This window comes from Camelina sativa, chromosome 9 (assembly GCF_000633955.1).
Source record: "Camelina sativa cultivar DH55 chromosome 9, Cs, whole genome shotgun sequence".
NCBI lineage: Eukaryota > Viridiplantae > Streptophyta > Magnoliopsida > Brassicales > Brassicaceae > Camelina > Camelina sativa.
This window is the reverse complement of record NC_025693.1, coordinates 37,419,441-37,432,244: the sequence shown is the minus strand read 5'-3', so window position 1 is coordinate 37,432,244 and position 12,804 is coordinate 37,419,441. Positions and strand designations below refer to the sequence as shown.

Sequence of the window (12,804 nt, the reverse complement as noted above, 5' to 3'; positions counted from 1 at the left end):
TTTAAGATAATGGAAACTACTCTCTCAATATATGTTTGAATTATATATTCAGTGGTTTATTCAATTAGGTAATAATCCAATTCGACAATATTTTGTGATATCCTATGGCGAGAGCGGTCAGCATTTCTTGTCTCTGCAGGTTCTATGTTAATGTGGTTCAAACTTTTCCATTTTATTAACCTTTTTCTATAAATTTTGTTCATAGACTCATAGTCATAAGATAAGTATCATGATATGTACGATTAATATCATATTCACAGCTGAAGAATAATTTAAGAAATTAGCCAAAAGACTCTCGGAAAACAATTTTTTTTTAAAAAATAACATCTAACATAAATTTATTCATATATTATGACTCTTTAATTACAAGAACATAACAGTCTCTTCGTAATTGAAAAAAGGAAACACATCAGTAAACCTCCCAACGTCTGTGGATAAGTATCCTTTAACCGTAAAACACCTAAAACTCTTATTTTGTTGGTAATAGAGAATATAGAAATCTTCTTGATGATCGTGCGACACAAAAACAATCTCATCCGTATGTATAGAATAGCCTCTGATGCGTAAGTTAGGCCCCCATGAATCAATCAAAGGATGATGAATAAAGAAACATACCTTAGACCATTCATGTTTCTCAGCATCTTCCAAAACCCATAGCTCAAATCTCTGTCGCTTAGTTTCAGATACTGTACTTGCTTTCCCTTTGTAACTTATCAAAGATGGGTGGTGAAAGTTTCTCACAAACGGAACACCCAAAATCTGAACTACTTGATCAAACTTTTCAGATCTCACATCGAATCTTGCTAAGCACCATTTCTTCTTGGAAACACATTCACGCACACTAGTATCAATCATCCAAGCGCCATAATAAACAACCCCGTTGATGCACACACCGTTCGTTTTGGCCCGGTGAAGAATGTTACATTCAATCATCCTCCATGATTTATTAACTCCTCCCAATGTGAATACTTGATGTTCAACAGATGGAGCATGCCAATAATCATGTAATTTCTCTGACATGCACAATACTTTATATTGACCATCAACTGGATCGTACCCGAAAAAGCTTCGGATAATCTTTTTTCTTGATTTCACTTTAGGTAAAGTTATCGACGTGCCTGTGCTAGGGTTACATATGATTTGTTCTCGACCGCATCCAAGACTTATCAATCCGTTAACGTAATGAGGAACCTCGTTGACGTAATTGTCGATTCCTTTAGGCATATTCGCGATTGGGCATGTTGCAAGAGATAGATAAGAGAGTGTTTCCATCATTGATGTCGTCGACGTAGACGAGAAGAACTTCCAAATCTGACGTTCGTTTTCGTTATCTAAACACTTGAATGCAAGGAGTTGACGTGGCTGAAGCGAAGACGGAAGCGGGAACAATCTGATGAAATCTTGACTGCGGATGATTTTTACCCATAACTTGGATACAAGGAGAAACCTAGCTACAGATTTTACAGGTAATCTCCTCAAAATCTCGAACACCAGATCGCTAGGAATTGAATCTTCAACATATCTTGTTGTTTCAGACGTTACTTGAGACGACTCGTTCTCGATCTTTCCCTTCTTGCTGCGATCTCTAGTTCTCATGATTGTGATGTTTCTTGTTTCTGAAAGAAGAAACCCTAAGAGCTAGACAATTATAAGATTCCGAATATATATATATATGGAGGCAAAGTAAATCCATTAATAGTTAATGGACTTTATTATTCCTAGATGAGGAGTGAAAATTTACAGTACGGTTAAATGATTCATCAAATATAACACAACCCATTAAACTCTGTTTAGTTAACTTTTTTAAACTCGCTCCACCTGAATCTCACGGATCTCCATATGATCAAGCTTCTTAGGTCGCTTGTAGCTCTTCAGCAAGAGAGAACAACACACAACACTAACAGAAGAAGCAGCCATTGCAGCACCTGCAATCCACGGAGGCAACCTGAAACGTGTCGACGGGAAAAGCACTCCCGCAGCTATCGGTATCCCCATGAGGTTGTACCCGAGAGCCCATACGTAGTTGAGACGTATTCTTGAGAACGTTTTCCTTGACAGATCAATGGCTGTGATCACATCTTCTAAGTTGCTTTTCATGAGAACTATATCCGCTGCTTCTATAGCAATGTCAGTTCCTGCACCAATTGCCATCCCGACATCCGCTGCAACGAGAGCAGGTGAGTCGTTGATTCCGTCACCCACCATTGCCACAACATGTCCCGCAGCCTGCAAAATTTCTTCATTTAATCAATTCAAATTTTGCAATTATAGATATGAACTCTCTAACATCTAGTGTGGAGCTACTAAAGTACCTGTAGTTCCTTGACTTTCTCTGCTTTTTGCTCAGGTTTAGCTTCTGCGATAACAGAGTCGATACCCACTTCTCCAGCAATGGAATTGGCAGTTCCCCAGTTGTCACCAGTTACCATGATGCTTTTGATATTCATGGATTTTAAAATGGAGATGGCTTCTCGAGCACTCGGTTTTAAAGGATCCGAAACAGACAAAACTCCAATCAACTCGCTGTTTATGGAGACAAGAATCCCGGTCTGGGCCAGATCTTCAGCATCGACTAGCAACTCTTCAGCTTCGACTGGAATAATAACTCCATGACTAGTCATCAAACTCTTGTTTCCCACCATTATCTCTCTTCCTTTAACGATTGCTTTAACTCCATTTCCAGTGACAGACACAAAATCACGGGCTTCAGGCCACGCAGGGTTCTCTTCGTCATCTCTGAATTTCTTACCATACTCAACAATGGCCTTTGCTAACGGATGCTCACTGTTTACCTGATAAAAGGACAGTGTCATCATAGTGATATCATTTTTCATGTAGGCCATGAGTTTCGAAAATTTAACCAGAATTTTTTGATCAGTGTGTTCAGTGGTTACAAGAGATTACCTCAGTTGCAGCAACAAGTTCATAGAACTCTCGAAGTACCATGTTTTTCAGGAGTTTTGTTTTCACAACCACGGGATTCCCCATTGTTAGAGTTCCTGTCTTGTCAAAGACAATGCAAGATACCTACACCGTCATGGAAACTGTTAGGGTCAATCATCTTTAAACAAAAAAAGGGTACAGAAAACCTTAGTCATATACAATAGAAAAGATACAATGCGGCAAGCGACTCTATAAGCTTAACAAGCTACCACACACTAACCTTGTGTGCTTTTTCTAAGGCTTGGCCACCCTTTATCAGCACACCTTGGGATGCACCGACCCCAGTACCAACCATAACAGCAGTTGGAGTAGCCAGCCCAAGAGCACACGGACAAGCTATGACCATGACAGAGATCCCGAACTGAAGAGCTAGCTCGAAGCTATCCATTGAAGAAGGAATCCAGGATTCAGGGTACCAATGTAGTTTCCCAGCTAAGAACCAGGAAAGCCAAGTTGCGAACGAGAGGAAAATTACCTGCAACATTATATTTCAGTGAGTTTAAACAGTTAACTGTGCTTTAAAAAGACTAAACTTTCTGTTTATCAAACTGTAAGATTACTCACCAGAGGAACAAAGAACTTGGAAATCCGATCAGCCAACTTCTGTACTGGAGCTTTCGCTAGCTGCGCAGACTCAACAAGTCGTACAATCTGAGCAAGAGCACTCTCTGAACCAACCCTTGTAACCTTAACATGCAGAACTCCATTCTCGTTCAAAGTGCCTCCAATAACTGTATCACCCTTTCTCTTTGCCACTGGCCTTGCCTCTCCAGTTATCATACTTTCATTCACATGACTTTGTCCCCATATGACATAACCATCTGAAGCAACTTTAGCACCAGGGACGATTTTGATCACGTCATTCTTCTGTATCAGGCGACCATCAATCTCTTCTTCACCAGTCGCATTCCCTTCCTCGTCCAAGGACAACAATATCGCAGTGTCAGGTGCCAAGTTCATAAGCTTTGCGATCGCCTGAGATGTTTTTCCTTTAGCCAGAACCTCCAAATATTTTCCCAGTATGATAAACGAAATGAGCATGGCGCTAGTCTCAAAGAAATCTACTCCCTTGAAATCAGGAGAGGTTGCAGCTCTCAGCACTGTATACAACGAATAGAAATAGGCTGCATTTGTTCCCAGAGCAATCAGAACATCCATGTTAGCCGATCCACGGCGTAAAGCCTTGTAAGCGCCAGTATAAAATCTCCAACCGATAACAAACTGGACAGGGGTAGCCAAAACCCACCTTATGATTTCTCCAACGGTCAGCATATTGATGACTTTAAACATCAGCAAATCTTTAATTCCAGGGATATACATAAAAACCATGGCTGTCAAAAACACAGGTACCGTAAAAACCAAACTCCAGAGAAACGACTTATAGTACTGCTTAACCTCCCCTTGCTTCTGAGATTCTCTGCCTACACCTCCTTCGGAAAATATCGTCGCCTTGATATGACCACTATGACCAAAGACAATAGACTCAATCACCTGAATAAAATTCCTAGGCCCCGTCACATCAGGTCTATACAATACAGATATCTTATCAGTTCCATGGCTGATCTCAACACTTTGAACCCCAGGAAGTGCTTCAAGAGATCTTTCAATTATCTCCATAGATTCATCAGTAAACTCACCATCAATCTTCAAATCAATCTTGCTCACATCCTCCCCTGTACTTATAAGCACAGCTTCAAACCCAGCACTCTCTATCTCTTCCAATAGTCTATCGCAACTTAGAAGTCTAGGATCATAATGAATCTCAGCTTCCTCAATTGCTAAAGCCACATGAGCTCTCTGTACACCGTTAACAGATTGCAAAACTCGTTCGATCGTTGAAGAACAAGAGGTACAAGTCATACCGCTAATTCTTATCCTGCAAACTTGTCTAGACCTCTCATTCGCCTCGTTTTCAATCAGTGATGCTTCGAATCCAGCATCTTCAATAGTCTCACGAATTGTCTCCACCTATATATATACAATAATCCAAATCAAAAAGGAGCAAATTAAATAAAAACCCTAAATCCCAAATCGATTCGATTTTGGAGAATCGGAGAATTTCGTATCATAGCTTACATCGACAAGGTTAGGGTAAAACAGAATCTGAGCCCGATTGTTTAGAGCATCGATGACAGCTTCGTGGATCCCAGAGAGACGTTTGATAGCTTTCTCAACAGATCCAGCGCAAGCAGAGCAAGTCATCCCCAACACTTGAAAAATCGCCCTAGAAATCTCCTCTTCGATCTCAAACGCCACCGTCTCCGACGACGATCCATCTCCGGCGCCGCCACCGCCGCGAGACCTGGTCAGATGCTTCCGCACCAGAGGGTAACGCTCGCTGAATCTCTCTTTCCGTATGCATGTAAGCGACAGAAGCTTCGTCGCCATGTGGAGCGAGCGAATCTGATTCTTCTTCTCTCCGTCTAATCGAATTTGAATTTGAATTCTTTTTAATTAGGTTTTGTGGGAAATGTGAGACTTTGAAATGCCTTTAGCTTTTTTAAATAAAAACGGGCGAGGGAAAAAGGTAAATGACAAAATTAGTGGGCCGAATCTATAAAATATATAAATTATAGGGTCCTACCAATAAATAATACACTTATGAAACCGCCATTGTTCTAAACACATTTGACTTTTAAGGTTCGTTAAGATAGTGTGGAGTGGATTGGTATTGAACTTTTAATTAACAGTGTCATTATTATTACGACATTATGAAGATTAATCATTACTTGCTTCTATTTTCGGTTACATTTTTTTTAATACAGTATGTGTTGCGTGCAATTAAATAAAAACTTATACTAATACTATCGACGAAAGTTTCCTAATCCATATCCATTTTACGGTAAAATTGAATCTATTATACGTACGTGTCTGTCTAACTAATCTTCGTATTTGAGGGCACTCAAATAGTATATTTCTACCTCGTTACTACAAGTCGTATTAAATATAATACATGTAAGAGTTTGCAGACTAATATGTTGAGGTCCAATGCTATATAATCTAACATAAGATTTGATAGATAGATCCAAACAATACATTCTTCAATCTCTCATAGATTTTCCAAATAATACAGAAAAATCTATAATTTCCTTCCTCTCTTCCTTTACAAACACTTTTGAACACTCCCAAAACCACAAAACTAATCAAGAACGTAAGAACACAAACACACTCGTCAAGATCAGAGCCCAAAACAAAAAGAAAAAACAATATCAAATGTTGTTGTAATCAGCAGTCGATTGATTTACAGAGTTGAGGGTTTGGTTTTCAGTTAGTTAGTAGCATTCATCATTCCACACTCCTTTCTCCTTCATATATCGTTTCTCATCACGAGTCAAGTGCCAGCTCGGCCCAAGCCAAAGAAGATGATCTAAGCTCTGCAGAAATTGACAGACTGATTTTACTCTCCAACGTCTCGCATAGCTCTTGCACTGAGGGCTTCTTGTTATTGTCGTTGTTGTTGGTTGGATCCCTATTCAAGCATTGGCTCGCCACTTCGCATACCGTCTCAAGATCTTCTCGGTTAAAATGTTTCAGTTCTGGATCCACCAATCCCGCCATTGCCTCTGGCGTTTCAAGGAACTCCTTTGCCTGCACATTTGGTTTATAATAACAATGAAGCTTTTTTTCAAAATGGAGGAAAAGGTGAAAAAGAGGAGGCTGTATTGATGTCTAGGGTGAAAACAGAGAAGGAATCAACTCAGTTTCAAGTAAATTAGCTTCTTGTTTTCTTACCCATTCAATTAAGAAACCTTTGTCTTTGCAATAAGGAGGTCTTCCACTGACAACTTCCAGCAAAAGAATGCCGAATGCGTAGATATTACCCGACACATCGAGATGTCGGCTCTCCATTCCACTTGGGAGCACACATATCGAACCCTGACTACTAATATTTCTCAAATTCTTTTCTGATCTCGCAAGAATCGTCTTCCAGCACTCGAAATCAACCAGCTGCATCAAAGAAAGACAGAAAAAAGAAGAATGTGAACTTAATGAAGCTTAGCTTAGCTGTGGAGTTTAGCTAATCAGATGCTGGTCTCACTTTACTTTACCTTGGGAGTAAAATCTTCAGTGAGATAGATTGCGTTTGAGCTCAACTCAGATATTGTAAATGGAGGATCAAGTTCCATATGAAGGTACTTGAGACCGCGTGCGATGCCTATAACAATCTTCATCCGTCTTGCCCACGATACTAAGGCAGCTTCCCCATCTGCATCAACACATTTATCATACGTCTTTTATCTGGGCAAACAAGTACAGTATGATGAAACAAGCTCTAAGGAAGTTAGATTATTTACAGTGGAGGTGCTCATATAGTGTTCCGTTTGATGCATACTCAAAAACAAGCATTCTTGTAAATGGTGAGGTCTCTTTGCAGTATCCAAGTAATTTTGCTGTGTTCTCGTGGTTTAATCTAGCCAAATCTGCAACCTGATACAGTGGGGAAATATAGTCGAAACCTCAGGAAAAAAAAAGAGATTTTTCTTAAAGATTGTTCTATCCAAGTGACTTGGGAATGATGATAATGTGAGAAGAGCTACCTCTCTCTGGAAATAGAGCTCAAGATATCCAGTCCAATCTTCTTCTTTTACACAAACAGATATCACCGCAATCTCAGACCCACCTTTCATTGTCCCTTTATAGATCTGACTATCTGCAGACAAACCAATGATGTTGCTAAAGTCTTCACACGCCACTTCGAGCTCTTGTCTTGTTAATCTCGAAACATCCTTCAGCAATTCGGAATCTGTAGTTCAAACAAAAACAAGGCCACTTCTTTTGAGTTCTTTGCTCCCTGGAATTTGTATTGGAAAGTGGAGAATTCTGGAAAGATTCTAACCTACGTAGACTGTGAACTTTTCCTTCTCACTTGAAGATTTCTTCCAAGGAATGATGATAGATGATCTGTTCTTCCAGCGATGAATTGCTGAGAAAAGTGCAACCAGAACGAGCAAACCAACCATTGACCCTGTGACAATCTCAAGAGCTAGAAGCCATCTAGGTTTTGATGCTTTATGGTGCTTAGCCACCATTTGAGCAGACTGGTGCTTAGGGGGTGCACTCGGGCTTTCATGAGTTTTGACCAGTTGTGCATTACCTGCGACGGGGATCACATTCAGAAAACCATAACTAATCGAACACGTGAATTTGATGAAGTGAAAATTATCCATCTTACACACCACATTGAGAAGGTGGTCGATGCTTAAGATCTTTGTTTTGCATGCAGTTCCCTTGAAAGCTCGTCCTAGTGACCATAAAACGAGAAACTCTCAAGCGAAATCGGAGACTTTGAGAGTTTAGATAGACAGCACAGATGATAAGAATACCTTGGAAGATACTCGAAACATTTTGGAATGTTTCCCACAAAGAAGTTGTATGAAAAGTCAGCTACTTTTAAAGACTTGCACAAACCGGCGATGTTTGCACTTGAATTCGAAGAAAACCTAAATAAATTGAATAAACAAAAGCTTATTAGCATCGTCATCATCTACAGAAGTCACACTGTTTTTCGTTTTTGGCTTCTTGAGCTATTAAACTTACACTTTCGACTGATACCCCGATGCTCCAGCAACAAGAAGACTTCCTTGAAGCCTATTCCTGTCAATATGAAGTTCTCTAAGGTACTTCAAGTTACCGAGCTCTGCAGGCAACTTTCCAGTCAAACCATTGGACTGAAGGTTTCTGTAAAATGTAAAACAAAACTGTCATCTCAACTGTTAAGAAGGTAAGAAAGCGTCATTTTGATGGCGAATCTATATTACATTATCTTGATGCTGGACAAGCCCCCAATCTCAGCTGGGATTGGTCCCATCAAATGATTGTTTCCCAAGTCCAAGATCTTGAGATTCTTTAGCTTCCCTATCTCCTTAGGTATTGTCCCAAGTAGAATGTTCCCATGTAGGATTCTACAGAAGCATTCAAAGATGTCAACTCCTAAACTCAAAGCATCAAACTACATATTTGTGAACATCTGAGAAAGAGATGAAACCATACAGTTCCTGCAGGTATGTTATTTGACCCAGTTCTGGCGCAAGAAACCCTTTTATCGAAGAAGCAGATATATTTCTGCAAGAAAAGTAGATCCACAGGCTAGATAAGCTCAAAGCCAACTTCATCCTAAACCACTCATAAACAACTAACAATAAGTAAGTGCTGAGAAAACAGATGAAAAAGATGCTTACATCTTGATAACATGATCTTTAGATGGAGAGCAATTAATGCCGGTCCAATCACAAGGATCTGAATTGGGGTCATTCCAATTAGACATAACTAGCAAAGGGTCCTCATAGATAGCTTCCTTGAATCTTCTTAGAGCTCCAACTAAAGAAACAGAGCAGAAGGATCCATAAATCTCTATTAGATGATTTATATGATCAGTAGACCTTGAATTAAAAAACTTCAACTTCACAGATTCCACTGATCTTAATCGTTAAAAAGGTATAATTTTTATCAGGTTTGGTTAAGATTCTACACTAATCCCAACTCTTCCCAAGCTAAGTGGAGAATCTAAAAGGTATGAGCTTTTTTTTTTTCTAGCATTATATCTTAGTAAACCTAACAGAAAGCGAGAAAACAATTGAAATCTGAGATCTGGGTTTAAGCAAATTAACACTAAAAGTAAAGAGATTTAACAAAGTATAAGTTACCTTCATTAGAGGCAAACCCATCACAAGAAACAAAGAAGAGCCCAAGAACAAGAACTAACAACGAACAAAACTTCGATCTCATCGTCTTTTACGAAAGATTCCTTCTTCAAATTCGTCTCATTAAAAAAAGAAGAAGAAGCGGAACCCAGATTCTTCTACAGAGGAACAAAACAAAGTTTCCAGATGAAGAGTCTGGAGAAGAAAGATGAGAACTTTAATGGAGAAGTACTCTGCAGATATGAGATTTTTGTAAAGCTCAAGAAGAGAGACCAAGATTATTTAGCAAAGTAAATGAACGAGAGAGAGAGTAGCTGAAGAATGGAACAAGGAAATGGTAAAGAGACAGTGAAGAAGATTATATGATTTGATTTAGCAATAAACCTATCAAAGAAACTCACTGAGAAGAAGATAATAAAAAGTAAGGAATTAGCAGAGATGGTGAAGTGTGGGGGAGAGAGAGAGAGAGAGAGAGAGAGAGAGAGACTAGGATTCAAAGACAGGATTTTGTTTTTTTGTTTTTCCTTGTTGGAGGGGAAAAATTAGCTTTAATTTTTTTATATAAAATAAGAGAAAATTTTGTAAAATAGAAAAAGAAAAAAAAGGTCTGAATATATTGATATGAAATTAAAATAAAAATAAAATTATTAGAAAGAAAGTGTTCTCTTTTTCTTTTTACTTTTACTTATTTTATTTTACTTTAGGCGACTTCTTATATGACTCTGAGTTTTTCAAATATTCTAAATTTTATAGATGTTTTTTTAACACGAATATTTTTCAGTTTTTAGATCGATTTTATCTATTTTTGTATTACTAAATTATTATATCAGTGGGATTTTTTTCTTATATCTATAAAAAAATATATGTGGCAACTAGCAATAGAGCTTAAAAAGAAGAAAATATCCAAATCTTTTTTTTTTTTGACGAACTAAATGAATATCCAAATCTTTCTATATGAGGAATTGATTGTTCTAGTGGCAAATATGTACAACTGTATTTATTTTGCATGAGATTCAATCGTAATAGCTGCTATTTTTAAAAAAATACTATACATTGTGATAAAAAATACTATACATTGTGGTAAACAAATAAATTATATATTTTAAGAATATAATCATTAATATTTTTAGAAACTGATCTACTCAAAAGCTTTGTTAACATAGACATAGAAAAAAATGGGACAGATCTTTTTTTTATTAGAGAAGGAGAAGTGTATTAGAATAATAATGGGTTCGACATATGAATAAATTGCGTTGGAAGATTCTTAATAACAGAGAGAGTAATAATATAATAAGATTTTTGCTAATCATTGATAATAATAGTAAGTAACGCGTTTATTTAATTTTTTATAAAAAATAAAGGAGAATTTTTATGGTACGGTGTCTACTACTACTACGGTGTGATCTAGAGCTCTGTTAAGCTGTTTGTGGGACATACCGTACTACCGTAGACCGCATCTCTGTGATCAGACAATATTATATTTTAATCGGACGGTCAACATATAATACAAGAGAATATTATAACATACAAATACTTAAATGTATTATTAAAGTCAAAAAAGGCAAGGAAATAGAAAGTCTAATTTCACTGTAATAAAATATTACTGTTAAGGCTAATTTTTAGTTTTTGTAAAACATAAAGATTTCAGATAGTAATACGTATTTTTGTTCTAAATTGTAATAAGCTATGTTCCTATATATACTACATGAATTATTACTTTTAGTGGGAGAGACAAAATGGTTCATCGAGAGTTACGCCACCAATCGTGCGAGCTTGTGCTTGGAGCGTTTGATGTGAATACTCTCCCCCGCATTTTAGGTTTATTGTTACAACTTAGGGTCTGGATCTAATTACCGATGACACATTTATAAAAAGCTTCATCTTCCAAGGATAAAACAATTCGAGAACAAAACTTATTGATCATCTTGTATTGACTTGAGAATGTTGAAGTTTTGCGGTACATGCATATTCTTGTGCAAAAAAATATCGAATTGCGTGATAAAATCTTAACACTCAACTTGTAAAAGTTAATTTATCTATTTACTCAAAAAGAAATACTCATTTCTAAGCGAATTAAAATAATCATACTCCAAAAAGAAAAGAAAAAAAAACGACCATACGTCCATACCCCAAACAAACATTGTCTTCAAAATTACTCCACAAATTTCTTAGGCTGGACTTTTTTTTGTAATATTGAACTTGTTTTTAATAAAAAAAATATTTTTACATTGACTCATGAAAAGGATAAAGGAAATATACTCTTCTTAGAAAGCAAAAGAAGTTCTGAGTCATATAAAAGCTAAAATTATCATTTTGGTTGAAGCATCTCCACTAAGCTTTCTCTAGAGAAAAATGTTGTTTCATGGAAATAAATCAAAAATAATGCAAGAATTTTAAAGAAAAACATTATGCAAATTAACACAATAAAGTTGGGAAAATCAAATGGTCTTAAAAGATACGACGCGTAACAACTCTACCAGTTGAATAATTTCGAGAATTAATTGTCAACAAAGTTACACAACATATATTTCCAATGTTTGGTACAAAATGTCATAAACATTTTTAGATGAATCCAACTAACACCCTCGTTTATTTCTAGTACATTCTACGTTTCTTATTATTTTTTAATAAAAAGAAACATATAAATAATGTAATTGGCCTCAAGAGATCGTAACTTCATTAAATTGTACAACAAACAAGAGAATGGGACAAACTACCCATGCGTGTCCCATTTGTTTCTTTCTATGGTATTTTCGTGTTACATAAATATTTCATATGCGAACGTACACACGTATTGATGATATTTATGTTCAATCAAGTTGTTAAAAGTAAAACCATTTGTTTTGTTTTTACTTAAAAGTTTTGTAAAGTTATGTCTCTTAGAATGTAACTGGCATTTGACAAGGGTTATAATATAATGAAATACTTTTTCTTTGTAAATGATTTGTGGACATCCATTAAATTTTGTGTATCATTTATGTTTTGACTGCTTTATGCACTTAAAATTGGTGTATGATATAGATTATCATGGTATAAAAACGTTGTACCAGGAATATTTTATAATCATGAATTATATATACAGTTTGGACATGAAGGTTCCCTTGTCGTCACGCCCAATGCTTACAAGCAAACATTGAGTAGATGTTAAGGGAAATTGATAAGGACCATCATGAATACACAACTTTGTGATGACATCAAATTTAAATAGGCCACTTGTTCA

General features: G+C 36.9%; 3 protein-coding genes across 3 annotated transcripts; all 3 read right to left on the bottom strand.

Moving 5' to 3' along the window:
• LOC104716074 (putative F-box protein At1g31000) lies at positions 364-1,622 on the bottom strand. The gene has a single exon (XM_010433417.1). It carries the CDS (start codon positions 1,594-1,596, stop codon positions 364-366), a length of 1,233 nt encoding a protein of 410 aa, XP_010431719.1. The 5' UTR covers positions 1,597-1,622.
• On the bottom strand, positions 1,676-5,417 carry LOC104714699 (probable copper-transporting ATPase HMA5). The gene is made up of 6 exons (XM_010432136.2): positions 5,020-5,417; positions 3,508-4,911; positions 3,164-3,418; positions 2,905-3,027; positions 2,313-2,792; positions 1,676-2,226 (listed from the first exon to the last, which is right to left on the bottom strand). Exons 1-6 carry the CDS (start codon positions 5,329-5,331, stop codon positions 1,804-1,806), a joined length of 2,997 nt encoding a protein of 998 aa, XP_010430438.1. The 5' UTR covers positions 5,332-5,417; the 3' UTR covers positions 1,676-1,803.
• LOC104714697 (probable LRR receptor-like serine/threonine-protein kinase At1g63430) lies at positions 5,968-10,077 on the bottom strand. Its single transcript, XM_010432135.2, has 13 exons — positions 9,588-10,077; positions 9,123-9,261; positions 8,935-9,006; positions 8,703-8,846; positions 8,482-8,622; positions 8,268-8,384; positions 8,121-8,185; positions 7,781-8,038; positions 7,482-7,687; positions 7,239-7,371; positions 6,993-7,150; positions 6,676-6,891; positions 5,968-6,531 (listed from the first exon to the last, which is right to left on the bottom strand). The coding sequence occupies exons 1-13, from the start codon at positions 9,667-9,669 to the stop codon at positions 6,268-6,270; spliced, it is 1,995 nt and encodes a 664-aa protein (XP_010430437.1). The 5' UTR covers positions 9,670-10,077; the 3' UTR covers positions 5,968-6,267.